The sequence below is a fragment of the Leuresthes tenuis genome, unplaced genomic scaffold, assembly GCF_036924035.1.
Source record: "Leuresthes tenuis unplaced genomic scaffold, fLeuTen1.0.hap1 SCAF_21, whole genome shotgun sequence".
NCBI classification, from domain to species: domain Eukaryota; kingdom Metazoa; phylum Chordata; class Actinopteri; order Atheriniformes; family Atherinopsidae; genus Leuresthes; species Leuresthes tenuis.
In genome coordinates this window covers 25,059,798-25,076,848 of record NW_027325375.1, presented here as the reverse complement: position 1 = coordinate 25,076,848, position 17,051 = coordinate 25,059,798, and the positions used below count along the sequence as shown (strand labels likewise).

General features: G+C 42.2%; 2 protein-coding genes across 2 annotated transcripts in view; both read right to left on the bottom strand.

Annotated features, from left to right (window-relative positions):
* Positions 1 to 875, bottom strand: part of LOC140279655 (LHFPL tetraspan subfamily member 7 protein) — a 101,615-nt gene extending 100,740 nt beyond the window's left edge. The window contains exon 1 of the mRNA XM_072374814.1: positions 151 to 875. Coding sequence (XP_072230915.1) covers positions 151 to 510 — 360 coding nt within the window. The 5' untranslated portion in view covers positions 511 to 875. The remainder of the gene's footprint in view (positions 1 to 150) is intronic.
* Positions 876 to 2,688: 1,813 nt separating this feature from the next.
* On the bottom strand, positions 2,689 to 16,904 carry akap10 (A kinase (PRKA) anchor protein 10). Its single transcript, XM_072374788.1, has 15 exons — positions 16,676 to 16,904; positions 13,565 to 13,612; positions 13,075 to 13,260; positions 10,626 to 11,102; positions 8,509 to 8,607; positions 8,265 to 8,349; positions 8,027 to 8,150; positions 7,581 to 7,717; positions 6,427 to 6,571; positions 5,856 to 6,023; positions 5,550 to 5,659; positions 4,448 to 4,530; positions 4,201 to 4,253; positions 4,006 to 4,098; positions 2,689 to 3,917 (listed from the first exon to the last, which is right to left on the bottom strand). Exons 1-15 carry the CDS (start codon positions 16,695 to 16,697, stop codon positions 3,912 to 3,914), a joined length of 1,836 nt encoding a protein of 611 aa, XP_072230889.1. The 5' UTR covers positions 16,698 to 16,904; the 3' UTR covers positions 2,689 to 3,911.
* Positions 16,905 to 17,051: the final 147 nt, after the last annotated feature.

The following is a 17,051-nucleotide window of genomic DNA, read 5'->3' as shown; positions in this document are numbered from 1 at the left end:
TGTCTCAATGAAATGTCTCCATCAAGCAGCATTTCCTTGAATTAAGTGCAGGCCTACTGAGTGTCGCACAGAATGCCATGCCCTACCCACTTGATGCCCCACTTGCTTTCATGCACCAACATGTGACGGACATGGGTGTGTTTGCGTTACCTGCCAGGAGCTGGAGGGGATCTCTGCAAATTTGCCCAATCCCCCGAAGGTGTAGCACCGGTACATGTGATCCAGAGATTCCGAGCAGTGCCACAGCAAGCCGAAGCTCACGGATTCCTTGCTGTTGGCGTGATGGTGGTGATGCTGGTGGCTGTTCCTCAGCTGGTCCTTAACAATCCACGCAGGAGATATGAAGCTGAAACTGCAGACGGCGACCAGAGCAGAGGACAGGAGAACCCAGAAGCAGCCCACACAGCTGAACATGGTGGCAGCTTGGGGCAGAAAGCCCGGAGACAGACCCAGATCGATCCCGAACCTGGCTTCTTCTTCTTTCTTCTCCCGGCCCAGCAGCGAATGCATTTGGAGCTCACGCCTTCAAGAGCGAGACTTCAACTTCAGTCACTACATGAGCAAAAGAAAGGAAAGAGTCACAGGGCATCCGCAGCTGCAGCAGTTTGAGAGTACGTCCCCAGAACATCTGGTCTGGATAAACAAAACCACTGAGAAAAATGTGATAAGTGATGGTGATAAAGTCAAGTCATCCGCGCCCGCGCACTCAGGCTGGTACAAAGCCAAATGTGACGCTCAAGATGTTTTTCACACCCAAAACTAGATTGTTGTCATAAAAGTGAGAAGAAGCAGATGAACTCAGAACCAGAAGCAGAAATACAAGTATGTCCTGAAGCTGCTTCTTTCCTCTTCTCCCCCCCCGGGATACTTCACTTTGAGTCTCTACTCTCAGCTTTGCTTCCAGTATCTTGTGCGCGTTATAACGTCAAGTTAATTAAAGCTAGGGAGGAAATATCCGGATGTGATTTTCAAAATAAAACCCGTACGGATAAGGCTCTGTCAGGTCTCATAGTTTCCACGAGTCATTAAAAGAAACATTTACAAATAAAGGGACACCTAAAAGTCGAGGACTTTTCAGTCTCAGTCATTAAGAAAATTTGGTGAAATTATAGCTAAAAAAACGACCTTGTGAATGCCATTAATGATGTTTTATTATTTGCATTGTGAGAAAGGTAGGATTGCACAATCAGTCTATGTTGTGAGTCCCCAAACTGGGATCCTTTCATTGACATTGTTGTTGGCACATAACCAGCAGCTCTCCAGAAAAGACAGCCACAGCGTCGGAAGGATAGGTCGAAGGAAGGATCCTAAAAGCACATAATTTAAGGATGATATGTACAACCGCTATATTAGCATAGGGAAATTGTTCTTCTGTCTGATTCAAATCATTTGGATTAGAAAGTAAAACTCAAGTGTTTAAATGGGTGCTAAATAAAGAGATCTGATCACTTACCATTGTTTAACCATTGTTGTTGGACCATTAATCCCACTCAAAGGGATCCAGGTGAGGACAGAAAGTGACGCAGAATGAACAAACAAACTGTTTTACAAGCCAGTTGAAGTGGAGTTTGTAAATTGGAGAACTGTGCCTGTAAATGCTGTTCAGCTCCTGATTTAAATTTTACTTTTATTCTGAATGCAAAGCCTCTCATTTCCGGTGCTTCGCGCAGCCTCCATTTAACTTCACATAACTGCAGGTGCCTGTCCTTGTTCACCATGCACTTTGCAAATTTAGGTTTGGCTTTCATAAAGACATCATAGCACACCATTGTGATAAACACGTCAATTGGACGATTTTTTAAAACGCTTTAATTTAGATTAAATTATATTTTCAGGTTACAAAACAGCCCTGCTCTTCTAAATATTCATGAAAACTGATAATTGTTCTCTTAATTGCAGGTCAGCTGCAAAAGCAGCTATCACAAAACGGGAAGCTTTGTATTTGTAGGTGAGCGCTGACTCTGCACGTGCATCTATTACGTCCGAGAACTACTGACCAGAGCCTTATAAAAAAGACTACAGCAAGCTCGCGCTGCTTTCAGAAACATCGTGCCAAAACTGGCTGTTAAATGCAACTCCCACGATAAGGCACCACAATAAGCCCTTTAAGATCATTTTATCCAAAGGGAATAAAACACAACTGTATTCAACCGCAAGTAAAACTTTTTTGAAAAATCATAAAAAAATTTAAAAAACCAACAGCGGTTAGGTTATTGAGTCAACATGACATTGTGACAAAGCACAGAAAAGGCAACTACAGAGATGGTTGTAAATGCTTTATACTGGAATGAAAGCTTTCTTTTTATTTCAGTTTACAATATAATTTCTTTACCTGTGGATTGTTTATGAAATACTCACGAGTATTAATGGAAAAAACGGGGACATTAACTATGTTTTGATAATTATACTTTGTCATCGGTGCTTTTTCTACAGGTTTACCTCAAAGTAGCGAGAGCCAACACTGCCCCCTTCTGGTCACCTGTGGTAACAGTCCACCCTTCTACAACTAGCACAGGGCTGTGCATTTTCTTTTACATGACATTGGAAATTATTTAAGCTATTCTGCCTCTAAATGAAGGGGATCTTTAATATAAAATAATACGACAGCCTGCAATAGACTAAAAGTGCAAATAGCATACCAAACAGAACAATTTTTCAAAGAAAAAAAAAACAACAAGCAGAGACAAAAACATTTCATGATATTTGTATTTAAATCAAAACACAGCTTAAATATATTATAGATTAAGTACACGTACATGTCAGAAAACATTAGTGGTACATAGTACCAAGAGTCTTTTCTGGTTCCTTCCCACATCATGGTAAGGCTCAAAAGAAATTTAGGGGGGAAAAAAATGTTTTTTAAAAAAGAAAAAGAAAAGGTAAATCGACTGCGCACACATTCCAGTTTAACAGTCCATTCATCACTGAAGTTTGTTTCAGCAATGTGTTTTAAAAAAATCCTAAGATCACCATTAAAAAAAGACCAACATTAACATACGAGATAAACCAGAATATATATATATATATATATATACTGTATGTATATATATATATATATATTTATATATATATATATATATATGTATATAGGGAGAGAGGGAGAGAGGCTCCAGGACATGGAGTTCAGTTTTCCAACACAAGTGGAGCACTTTCGGGAGTATTTATTCTACGCTCTGTAAAGGTGCCTTTATATTCACAAAGAAGGTCAGCCAGTCCAAGAACTGAATCAGCTCCTCACGCGTTTCACCGTCATTTTACCCGAAGTTCTACAGTTCATTGTCATTTTAAAAGACGTTCTACAGTTCATAAACGGCCAAGCCAGGATATCTAACACCAGTGAAGGGCTGACAAAACCACTCCAGGTGGATTTGGGGGACAAGTATGCAAAAAACTGTACAACAGTCTGAACCGGAGAGAATTTCATGTAAAAACAAGGAATGGTTATAAAAAGCGTGACGAGCCGTGTCATGAGGGAGTGAGCTTAATTCAGTCTTTGTGACATCCTCCACAGATCTGGGATAAGACAGAGAAAGCTGTGATAGTCCTGACATGCTGCCGCTGCTTCTGCGCTCATTTTCTTGTGGGAACACGCTGAATGTTTCCGTCCACATGAGCGACTTCCTCCAGTTTTGGTGCGAGCACTCTGATTTACTTTAGGTGACAACACGTGTACCTTCATAGTGTTATGGAGTTGGAATATGTACTTCAAGTTTTCCATTAGTCCATGCGGGAACAATCGGTCTCTCAAGCTCACAGACAGACAAACACACACATACACGCACAGTAGTTGAGGAAGTGATACAATGCCTTGTTCTTTCTTAAAGTAATGCAGGTAATAGCAATGTGAGCAGGTTATCACTGGCTTGGCCGGAGTCTGCAGGGAGTGATGGTCATTTGGTTCCTCAGTGGGGTCATAACTGCAGAGAGACAAAAGAAGACACTGAACAGAAGATCTGTGGTCATCCCTCACACCACTACAGAGACAACTGAGGGAGCTTTTTGTACCTTGGTGGATTTGCCAGGGCTGTCATGGTTTGACTGGTGCACAACATCGTTGACAATCATCTTGGCAATCTGCCATGCCATCTCCTCCTGAGCCTTCATCGCGCAGAACACAAACAACACAGAAATGTGAAAACGTGCCAGGGAAAGCGCACACCACAGAATCCCTGATGATAGAGTATCATATTTCCATCTCACCTCATCGGAGTTTCCTTGGACCCATTTCTTCATGGCTTGAGAAAACATGGAACCTTAAAAAGAAAAGGGAAAAGGCAGCTTGAAAGAGGAGAACGCTCTTCAATATTTCACAAGTCTGAGCTGCAGACAGCAGTTTATACCCATGGCCACAGAGAATACGCATGGCATTGTAAGAAAGGCTAACATAAAAGGAAGTGCAGATAAAGAGAGCAGACAGGAGACGGAGAAAAGTGTGAGCGTGTTTTACCTTTGGATTTCTTCACATCTGGCTCTGGCTCTGCCTCCCTGATAAACTGGCCCATCTCGTTCACCTTCCCAAAAGTCATCCTTCTGAGAGAAAGAAGAAAGGAGCAAAGAGAGAAAACTGAGCCTCAGGCTTCACAAAATCAAAGCACTGATGTCTGTGTCCATTCAACAACTGCAATTTATGCAAAAGGACAAAAAAAACAATTAATCTGACAGTGGGATCAAGCTTCTGAATTATTTTTGCAAAAGATTTTTCAAAGAAGGCTCATAAAACACTTTGAAGGGGTCGATAAAAATATAATATATAGAGGTATTAAATTCAACATTTGGACAATCAAAGGAACATAAAAAGAGATAAACAACAGGGGAAATGATAAAAAACATCAATTCGATGACAGCAAAGCAGTCAATAGTGACACTTTACTGGTGGGTTAGCATGATCACAATCTATGGGAGGATTTACACAAAGGACCTTCGTACAGCACGCAGTGCGGGCTGCTCCGAACCGAGCCATGTCTCTGTGTTGTGTGACGTGAGAATGGATCTCCACTACGCCCAGGTCCGTGCCGTGAAAGGTCAGCTGACAACATGTAAATACATCCAATCGGGGATTCTGGCAGATTGTAACTAATCACCAACCTCAGACATACTGCCAGGCTTTCTATAAAGTGGTCCACACTCTGAAATTGGATCTCATTGTTCTGTGTTCCCACATGACTCTCCACAGCAGGCTGTCAAGTCGTTCCTTAAACTCAACTTGATGTAGAGCTGGAAGCCGTCACACTACAGGTGGAGTTTCTGAATTAACCTAAACTCTCAGCTCCTTCTTGACCCCAGGAAATGAAGAACCAACACCTTGGCCTCTGCTCAGTTCCTTCTCCTCAGTAACACTAATGCCATTGCTTTCCTCTTACAGCTTGAGAGATACATCCCACATCCAAGTCAACAGCTGGAAAAACTAGCGACTTTGGCCTTTTCTTAACTGGAACTGAGCGTGGATGTGTGTGTGTGCACCTTCTCCCCTGCTCTGCACCCCACCTCAGCAGTGAGTGCTGCACATCCCACAGCCAATGAGAAAGCCCCTTAAAATCCCCATTGCTCACCCAGCATACGGCCGCTGGTACAAGGACTCGGGGTCCAGACTGGCAACATCCACCGTTATCGTCTCGTCAAAGTTCTTCAGGATCTTGATCGCTGCTTTTTTGGCCCCTTGCTGTAGAAGACACCGTGGACTTAGTGTTCAACAGCATTACAGAAACCCTTTTACTATAATTACAACTGAATGGGAACAACGACCATGACCCTGATGTCCTTATTATTCACATAATAAGGCAGGACAGGTCTAAATGTCAGCAGGCAGAGAACATCCCCAGAAGGGATGAAGATGTGGCAGACAGTTGGGAGCTCACCTGTGTCTGCGAGCCCTCGCTGACATTTGAACTCGGGCGGTCGTTGTCCACGGGCCCCCCCTGACTTTGAGTACTGACATTCACAAACTCATCAGCCCGCACTGAATTGATGAGGTCACTCAGGTATTTGTAGTAAAGGTTGCTAGACAGGAATCCTGGCATGTAAACCTGAACAAATGCAAAACAAGATGAACAGTGTTAGAAAATAATGAGGTCCCTGATATATTCCTAGTTACGACGGTTTGTTTCTGACCTTTATGTGCTAATAACGGTTTATGTCTTGCGGTGTAATTGCACTATTTGTCAGAGACCAAATGAAAAACCTTCAGAGAAGATCCAATAAATTAAACTCCAGAAAACTCTTCAGCCAGATGTTTTTACAAATATATTCATCTCCAACTAATCTTTTAAAGGGTAATTTAATTTAAATGAAGGCCTCACACTTTGAGATTGTAAGGATTTTTCACATACTATAGACAAACAGTCCACTATCCTCACATGGTACAATGTAGGAGTAAATCTGCAGTGAATATTACAGAGTCCTTGGTGTGCAGCTATCAGAGAATCTGACCTTCTCCATTGTTGTCCAGGCCTGTCTGAGTGGAGTGGTGAAACAGTCGGGGAGAGGCCCTCCCTCTCGGCAGATATTCGACTCTATCTCCATCCGCACAGAATCGCCAAAGCCGAGAGGGTTGGTAGCCTGGAGTGAGAAATACCTGGAGAGAGAATAAAGGAATGAAGCACTAAACTCAGATTAAACCCAGACGGAGTAAACTTTAAAAAAAAAAAAAAATCTTATATCTTAATCCGGGGCTGTCCCGGTGATGGTGGCATCTAATACCAAGAATATCAAAACCACTGACCCACTAAAATATAACTTGACATTAAAGAAAAGAAAGATGGTACGAGTTACCACCAGCTGGCTTTTTTACCCACTCAATCTCACCCAACTGGAAAACAGTGCAGTTTGCCATTCAGGAATGTAAACAGCAAATAGACTACATGAAATTAACTATAAGAAAGAACTTCATTCTATCTTTAGGGCTGCCATGTCTCTCCAAGTCTGGGGTAAAAGGACAGAAGGAGTGACTGGTTGGCCCTTTTTCAAGCAGAATTCTGAATGCATCGATTTTAACAGAAAGTAATCTACCAGAGAACAGTTTCATCCCTCCTCTGATGACAGTTGTGGGCTCTGTCAGGGGTAGAATGAAGGCTAAGAGTACAAGAAACCAGTTGAACCGCTTTGTGTCATGGTGTGAAAGCAATCCTCAGCAACACTCGTGTTATCTACCAGAAGAGACTCTACAAGTTTAGGTCCTTCAATGTTTGCAGCAAGGCGTTCCACTTTTTCGAAAAGTCATTGGTCAAAAGAGTCCAATCTGCTTTGCAGCCGCCTGTCGAGGCAGCAGCATCAGAGCCAGTGACTCAAAGAATCTGAACAAAGTAATAAAGAAAGCTGGCTCAATGATGGGGACTGCTGTGGAGCCCCTGGAGCTAACTGCAAGAAGAAGAAAGAAAACTCCTCAGTTTTACACATGTTGGGTTATCGAATGACCTGTTGGTGAAACTAACTGAAACACTAGACTGAAATTAATGATTTGACACAAGTTGCTTGTTTAAAAAAAAAGAAAAAAGGAGAGAGAAACAGTTTGGAAAAAAAAAAATTACAATGTTTTGGTGTCTTGGAGCACGATAAAACTTGAAAACAATAGAAAGAGGACCTACTTGTCGTAGAGGATCATGGCATCATTTTGAGCCTCTTGGCCATCATATTGGCCCTTTTTAGCTGCAAGCTGGTTCTGGAAGTTGTCTGCTGCCAACCAGAACTGCAAAATATTCATTGCCTCTTCCTTCTCCATGTACTGTGGAAAAGGAGACAGAGAAACCAGGACCGGGTCTAATGAAAATCACAAGGCCTTTATTACAGTATTCTGGCTCTGCAGGATCAGTTCACTGGTCATACAGTCACAAAACCCACAGCTAAACGTTTACTCTCACTGCAACACAACAGCAGAAATAACTGCTCTGATTTGTGTGTGTTACATGTTTACTGTGTCCTGACTTTAGTGCATCAGTGGATGAGCGTAAAATAAGGAGTCAAGAGGATTCTCTGCGACAGACTGGTGTGTGTGAAAGGGAACAAAAAAAATGTGGAAATTAGGCCCACTCACCTCCGAGAAGTAGAAGAGAGCTGACTCACAGAACAAGATGTCAGCCAGGAACACAGAGCCACTAGTCAACACTTCAATCTGGTATTTACAGAAATGATGGCTCCGGAAAAATTCACTAAAGTGCCTGGAAGTCAAAGAGCATGTGGGAGGTGACGACAGCTGCTAACAAGGATGTCGAGGTGTTAAGATGAGAACGGAAACGCCACATTGTGAATATCAAAGAAAGGCAAAAACTCACTGCTCCTCCAGGATGCTGAAGACTACAGACTGTGCAATGACAAAGCAGTTTGGGTCCACCATGCCGTCTTCTCCACATATCTTAGCTAAACGGAGAGAAGACGAGAAAACTTTTCAGCGAGCAACAAAGCTTTGTCCCTGCGTTTCTTGTGGCTTCCTCCAAATACTTTAAATAACTTTTAATACTTAAAATACAAAAGCACAAAGTCTTGAGCAGTGTTATGGCTAATGACACAACATCTTACCAACTATGTCGTTTCTGATCTGTTCTGTGATGGGGATGGGCCGCACAGCATCAGGAGAGATGTACTTGGTGAAGATGGTAATGGCATCTTTTTCTATACCTGTGAAACAGAAATCAAAAGTTCGTCATCTAGTGATGCTACGAGACACTGCAAAGGAAAGGGTAATATTCAGAGTGAAGGTCCAAACTTATAGGTGGAAAACAGAACATTTGTCCTGTGTGTGTCACCATTTTTCCCTACCTCGGTGGATGCCTAGTATAAGCCTGCTGTGTGCTTGAAGTCTGTTTCGATTACACTTTGTGGCATTTTATCTTTACAAAGAACGTGTATGTAGTACATTACATCAGGTTGCATATTGGGATGGGATGGGAGCACCATCTTGTGAGGAATGCTCATGTGTTAGCTGTGTCTGCCACTATTCCTGCCTGGTAGCTTAGGCTTAGTTTGGCTAAACTGGATCTAAATGAACAAATTTGGTGGAAAACAGAAGAGATGTTGATGGGAAACGACAGATGAATTTGACTTTAAGGCCAGAAGACACAGACAGAGCAGTGCTGAAGTGCATTAAGTGCCACCAGTAGTGAGTGTCATGGACAAGTTCCCAGTCGTGGTTATCAGTAATTAATTAGTTGGAAAATGTATGTTTTGATCAATGATAATGTCTTCAAAGCAGCAGAAACACCTACACAGTTGAAAGGCCACTATTTATTAGCTGTTTTCACACTATGAGGAGTCTAAAATTATCACAATATTTCTATATTTCATATCGCAGGTGGCCTGCCAGTTTATGTCAGCAGGTGGCATAGTTTAACATGAATTTCAACCATAAAACACATCATTACCTTTACACTATAGACACGATTTATATAATACAATAAAATGTGCACCCAAAAAACGTTTTCAGTCACACTGACCCATGAGTTTAAATTTCTGTGAAGATACATGTGATTTCAACTGGTGACTTACATGTAGAGCAATGATGGGTTTTAATGACAGGATAGTGGGTTGTGTGTATTCAAAATAATTCCTCTGTTCTCTACAAATACAGTTGATGCATGAGTGCACTGCTTTAAAAGCACAGAAAAAACAAAACTGCTAAAGCCCCATAAACACAGAGCTGCTATGGCACAGGAGCCAGGATTTATTTGCATGGAGCAGGTTAAAAATATGCCGGGAGTGAAGCCGCTTGAAAATAAGATGGCGGCACGTCTGCAGCCAGTGTGGGAGTTCTAACATAAAACAATGATGCGTGTCGTTTGGCATCGATGTGTTCTGACCTTTACCTGGTAGAAATTAAACTGCGCTGCGAAGGAACAAGAAAAACAACACAGATCCATCAACTGAACTGGATTACGGACCCTGATGCACAAACTCAGCTCAAATCTACATTTTTGGACTGAGCGGACACACATCATGTGTTACCGTGACTGATTTCAAAATCTGCAACTTAACAGCTCAGTGCTGTTCCACAGTATGACCCCCTGCAAATGTTGGCTCATTTAATAAACCAGTTCTGGCATATATATTTGGCTTTTTTGTTTCTTTTATGTATACATAGTCAGAGGGTATTTAAAGATGCTATATTACAAATAAAGACTAATAACAGAGCCTGTTAAAAACATCCTTTTTAACAGGCTCATCTTTTTTTTCAGCTTATCATGTTTTAACATAAAAACATGATGGTTAGCAGGGAGGTTCCCTTCGTACAAAGGTTAGCCTCAGTGCCAGCAGGATCCTTACAGTTTGGCAAACAAACCCAATTTCCCCAAATTTAACATGGTGTGTCATCTGAAAAAGCTCAGACGCAGTAGATAAAAATACACCTGGCATAAATAAAGCTTCAAATGTTTAAAACTTTACAGTTCTAGCTGACTCCACCACTAAAGTCCAAAGTTTCTTGCTTTAGACAAAAGTAGAAAGTTGCCTTCCATCATTATTTTTCAATATATTCCAAATGATGACATGTTGACTCTGGCTTTCACTTCAAGTTGACAAAGTGAAATTAAATCAAATCTCACTTTGTCAACTTTAAAACAACAGAAATGAAAATGGTAGTACACTGAATATCAACATTTAGACAAGAACAAAGAGCAAAAGGTTGCTTAAGGCCGACTCACTTTTCATGAGTTGGTCAGAGAGCTCCTTCAGACTGCTGTTTGACTGCCCCTTGGAGGGAGTTCCCGTCCTGGAAGGAGCCTGCTTGCTGGGGGTCTCGGCTCGGGGTGTGCTGGGTCTCACGCCCGCCACTGTGCTGGAGGAGCCTCGCCGCGCAGACAGCGCCGTAGGACCTTCGCTGATCTGAGCAAGTGCACTGGGTGAGTTCTGGGCGAGCTCCGAGCCATCTGGAGAGACGGGGACCGGCTCGGCCAACGAGCTGTGTTTGACGGAGTTCAGACTGTGCGCCCGGACACGCGACCAGCTGGCAGAGCGGAAACTCTCGGCCTCCTGCCAGAACCGAACCAGGTGGTCTGTGCCCCGTTGCTCCATGAAATGCAAATAGTGGGGCATTGCCACACTGTCTTGAAGGACCTGGTCAACCGTCTTGGACAGTCGAGAGCGAGTCTCCTGCGGCTGATAGTTCACACTGGAATGACCTGGAATGAACAAGCAGTCGATTAAGCAAAATGCCAACAATAAAGAAAATACTATCATCTAATTTGCATTTAAAATGTCAACATTGTCAAAAAGATGTAGACTGTATTAAAGCAGATGTTAGTTGCTGAAGTGTGATAGCAGACTAAAAACTACGCCGTTATTCTCAGCTTTCATCTATCAAAGCAGCAGCAAGATAAATAGCTCATTGATGGTAGATAAAAAGTGGATTTTCTGAGTCCAGCTGAGCATCTGATCCAAGCTGAAGGCTGCTGTGAGCTGACTTTGAACTCCTGTATATTTGTTTTGAAGTCTTGTGAATTTCCAGCTCTCAGTCCATCAGGAGGCGGCCTTAGACTACACAATTTCACAGATGATTTAACCCTGACAAACTTTTTCTCAACAGTGTGTCAGAGGCATGTGTGCCCCGTCCCTCATGCACATATGAAGTGGTCAGCAACAACCGTAGCATCCCTAGCAACATCTGACGGTCCAATCACATTAGACACCAGAATCCAGCTACATATGGGAATAAAGAAAAAATCTGATTCCTGAATTTATCCCACATTATTTTGATATCTCACACAGAGGCGGTCTGCTTGAATAACAACAGGGGGCAGAAAATAAAAACAGACCATTTTTGATCATTGACCGGAAACGTGACACTTGCCAGACAGCCTATCAGAGCGCACCTGCTGTAGTTAGGCTGAGGCTTTGTGACGCCATCTTTGTCTTTTGAAAACGTGATGTTGTCACTGGAGGTGTTGTGTAATGTGAGCTGCTTTTCATTCAACCTTTTCAGGCACACACGCAGTCAACTCCACCTTGATAACAAAAGCTTTTCAAGATCACAACAACCAGAGCAGCATTATCTGTCTGAATAAGCGTTAAAGCCTCCTTCAAAGGAAAAAGTCGGCCACAACATATGCTTTATACCAAATTATTAAACTAACTTTGTCTACCTCTGGAAACCTCTGGAAATCCTCTCTCTCTAAAACCCCAACCCGGGCTGAAGCACAGGTTCCTCCACCTTCGTCTGACTCACCCCAGCTATTGTCTGGCTAACTTGCTAGAACGGCTTCTGCCTGCTGTCTTTCAACAGGTTAGGCATGATATCGAGCTCTGTCACATACCCACGCGACGGCACCCATCAAACTAATTATAGACCCCATCTGCTGGTTTTTTTTTTGTTTTTTTTTTAAAAAAAAAAGGAGGGGGAGAGGTTGCTTCACTGTGTGACAGCATGAGAAGATCAGCTACAGCACTAACGTCACCCTGACATGATTTAAGACGGGAGTGCCCCACGCAGGATTATACCGTACATGAGTGTTGACATTTGCACAAGATAGTGGGATGTTTAGGATGCTTTAGTGATACACTCAGGCATAAAGTAGCTGCAGCATCCAGGACCTACATAGGATTGTGCTTTTGTCTTTTACATATTTTCTATCATATTAACTGACAGACACAGCAAACTGGCAATAAAACTGCATGTTATTAACCATTTCCTTTAAATTGCTGGTTTCAGTGCATCTAAGACGTTATTTCTGAGCTTTTTTTCTTACATTGATGAGCCGTTTCATCCTTTTTCAACCATAAAATCAAACATTTCCAATTTCAACTTGTTAAATTTAACAATTCGTTGCTTTTTTGTGGCATATTACAGTTTGATACTCTCTTTCTTCTGCTTTGTACTGCTGCCGTTTGGCATTAGCTGCAATTTCAGTGTGAATGTCTAATGTGTCAGATGTTGTGAATTTAATTGAACACAGCAACCAACCAACCCCCCCCAAAAATCACCCTCTCATTTCAAGTGTGAAGGAAAAACTACGGTTTGTGCTAATCGTTTTTGTCCATCTGGTAAAACAGAGCAGTATTTTTATTTTTTTAATTAAAAATCAGATTCCTGACTTTTAGCTCCGTATCTGTTGTCACCAAAATCAGAATAAAAACACATGCATGCAGGCTGCGTACCAAGGTCTCCAAAGTGTGCCGCCTCCATGTGGCTCGGCTGTTTCTTGAGGATCGCGGTGCGGCCGCGGGCGAAAGAGTCCATGTTGGCAGAGATGGCGTTGATGGCCACATGGCTGGGCCCGGCAGCTTCCTGGATGGCATTGTGGTTCCTCAGTCCGAGCGATGGAGAGTGAGGGCTGACTGGAACTGCGAGCAGTGAGTGGAGGGAATTTGGTTTAAAAAAATAATAAAAGCATACAATGGTATCAAAGTTCTCGTGGCCTGAGTGTGTGACATCAGTGTGACTTGGATGAAAAGGTCTTTTTAGTGAGTGTGTTTGAAAGAGCTCACAGTGTGCAGAGGCCTCTCAGCCAGCTCAGTGTTTGACTGGGAGCTGTGTGTTTCTTTACTAGGTAGAGTTTACAGTTTATAGTTTAACATAGATGTGTATCATCTCTCAACTCCATTATGAGACTTTTTTTCAAAACCTCCCAACTAAAGATGAACTCACCTCTGTTGACTTTAGCATCCGTCACTCTCTCAGGTTCCTTGCTTTTGGCTGTGCAGAGAAAGATGAGAGTGAGTGAAACTAAAGGAGTATAACACATTTTAAACCACAATACAGGGTGAGACTCTCTGGCAAATAAAGGGTATAAGGAAAATGAATGGTGTGGCTGCAGAGGCACGACGAGCAAACAATATCAAGTTGCATAACGACAGCAACTTGATATTCTAAATGTTACACAAATGATTTACTGCTGACTCGCTTCTGCTGCTGGCAAATGTACAGTTAACTATAGAAGCTGAGGATTGACCTAGGAAAACCAACTCAGTTTGAGGCAAGCAGAACAAACACACCATTAATCTGTCCTTAGATTTGTGACCTTGTTCTATCACATTTGTTTTTTTTATCATCTGATAGCAGCTGACTGCAGCCAGGTCCACGAGCAGCCCTCACACTTACCATCCTAAAAAAGTTACACAGTCATAACTTAGTGCTCTGGTGAGCTAAAATTCAACAGAGCAAATATCTCTCCTCAGCTCTTTGTCGACCTGTCATAAAAATCTAACATAAACCCTGCAAAGTACTGAGTGCAGAGTGGAAGACGTGGTGGCATCCACTCATCAGAGTGGCTTGCTTCAACGTTCCCACAAACTTGGCAGTGCAGCTGGGCTAAATATCGATTTCAAGCATTGACTTTACAGAATAGATTGAGAGGCTAAGCAAGTGGTGCAGGAGATGCTCTTTGTGTAAAGAATATGGGATCCAGCTGTTTGTGAATGCATGTGTCAGCCAGGACTGCGAGCTGGCTGGCAATGACAGACTGTACACCATAGAAAAAAAGAGTCTGACCTCAAACAACCTTTATGGTACTGATAAAAAAATGTGTTGCAAATGACACCAGATGACTTTGGTCTGGTTATAAACAACAGGGAATATTTTTGATGGATTATTGGGAAAGGAAAACCATCATAACCAGAACCACGTTAACTGTAGACTTAACTTTGCAAAATCTCCTAAATATTCTATTCACAATAGAACATATATAATAGAAATATATAAAATCTCCAAAGTGAGAAATTAAATCATTTCAATACAAATTTTAGCTCATCTGACAGCAACACGTTTAAAACGGCACAGAAGTAGCAAAAGGCCGTCAAAGTATGTTTTACTAAAGGAAACAGCAGGAGGAACATGCAGGTTCATTTGCAACAGATCAGTAGCATGACTGGGTGTAAGAAGAGCACCTTAGACAGGCAGACATTCAGCAAACTGGAAAAAACCCCAGACAGACTGTGAAGCTATTTTAGAATAATGTCCCTCAACATAAAACTGCAAAGACTTTAACTGTTCCACAACTGCAGGGGCTCAGGAACACTTCCAGAAATCACTGTCTGTGAACACAGGTCACCGTGCCATCCGCAGATGCAGGTTAAAGCTACATCATGCAAAGAAGAAGCCACATGTGAACATGATCCAGGAACACTGCCGTCTTCTCTGGACCGCAGCTCATTTAAAATGGACTGAGGCAAAGTGGAAAACTGTTCTGTGGACTGTTGAGCTGACAAGAATGGGACAACACTCCTCACACCTGGCCTCCTCGGTTCCCAGACATGGTTCCCATGCGTTGCTGACATCAAATTCAAAATGAGCTGGTATTTTTCATGGAATTGTCAAATGACTCATCTTACTATGACTCGTTGATTTGTTATATTTTCTATGTTCTGTTGTGAATCAAATATTAAATCATCAAATTCTGTTTATTCCCAACTTGTTCTCAAAGGCGTAGTACATACCAATGGCCTTGGACTGAAGATAATGACACTGTCACAAGAGAAAATACGTTTACAAGTGATAACTGGATTTGACTCAACAAATACTAAACTTTCTCTTCAGTAGTCATTTTTCTGTCCATTTAAACCTTTGTAATTCTAGCATCACTCACTTCCTTCAACCCTGAATATCATTAAGGTTCACAGCATATCAGAGCAATGTGAAGCCTCTGATATTTCCTCCTTTTGAAAACCTGCTGTATCAGCAGCTTTGACCTCTACATCCAATTGTCAAAAGCCAACAATCTCATTCTTTAGGAGGAACAGTTGCTTAAATAGTGAAGTTACTGAGCCGGTTTCCTGAGGAAACACATGTAGAGTTTGGTTAATCTGTTTCACAATCACTGCTCCTCCACTCTGACACTTTCCTTTTGTTGTCCTTCTATCAAAGCATGGGTCATACTGTTATTCTCAAACCAGGCTAATGCAAAAACTATCTCATTAGCTCTTGGTCTAATGTAAAAAAATAATGTCTAATGCAGCAGGTCTATAATAAACATGCATGTTTATATCATTGAGCTTTGCTGAAATGGTTTTATATTCAGCATGGAGGCTTTAGGCCAGTGCTTCCCAGTTTTGGTTCTTGAAGCATGTTTTACGGGTTTCCTTCTTCCTCCAGCAGGCTTCTGTAGAGCTGAATGAAGAGCTGACAGCTGCACCAGATGTGTTGGAGCAGAGAAATATTTCAAACACGCAGGGCCCGTGAACCAGGACTGAGGATAACCTGCTGTCGGGTGTGGTGATGCTGAACTGTCATTTTTGTCTACCAAATACACTGCATGTATCTTAAAATATAGGTATTTAAAACACCAGGCCGCGATATAACTCAAATTTAACACAGCTGTAAAATATTATGTTGTCATTAGTAGAAAAACATCACGAGCATTTTTTTCATAGAACTAATAAAGTCTACACTAATATTGCGTTTCGACACTTGGGTGACAACAATGCTAACTTAATAGTGTAGATGCACTGTCTTATGCACACAAACATTGTAATGTACCTCGCTGACTGGTGTAGTGCAGAAGGCTAACTGTTGCAGACTTAATGCCACCCTGGCTAACACCGGTTAAGGAAGGCAGGGAGGATAGAGAGGCCATCGCTAAGCTAGCCGTGTTACTGCAGCGGAGGAAAAACGCGCAAACATCGCGGTGTCTTTCACTGATTTACACCCACAATCTTCCCGACATTTGTGTCATCTTATCGAGGACCTATTCCTCCTCAACAGGACTCTAGCTCTACTGCTAGCTACGGTTGACGTTGCCTGAATTGGCAGCTTATTTCTCACCTTTCCTCTTAAAAAACGACATGACGGGTTTTACGCTCTGGACGTTTCCACGGCTCACTATCACCGACCCATGGATTCGCGGGTCCCTTCATTCAAATGCATATGTTCTGTTCTCTCCTGAGGTGGAAATTTCTTATATTCGCATCTCCTGGCCAGTGCTGTCAAACTGAAAATTTCTCCAAATCCATATCCCGTTCGGCGGCCATATTGTCAATAAATGACTTACTTCCGGGCTGGTGCGGCAGCAGCATTGTGGGAAATCATGTATAACAGCCTGTGGTCAGAAGAGGGCGCTATTTGCACACGAGGAATTAAAGTAGTTTCTTAAAACGTGTTAACAGTTTACAAAAGTATGTGCATATATCTTTTTTTTTTA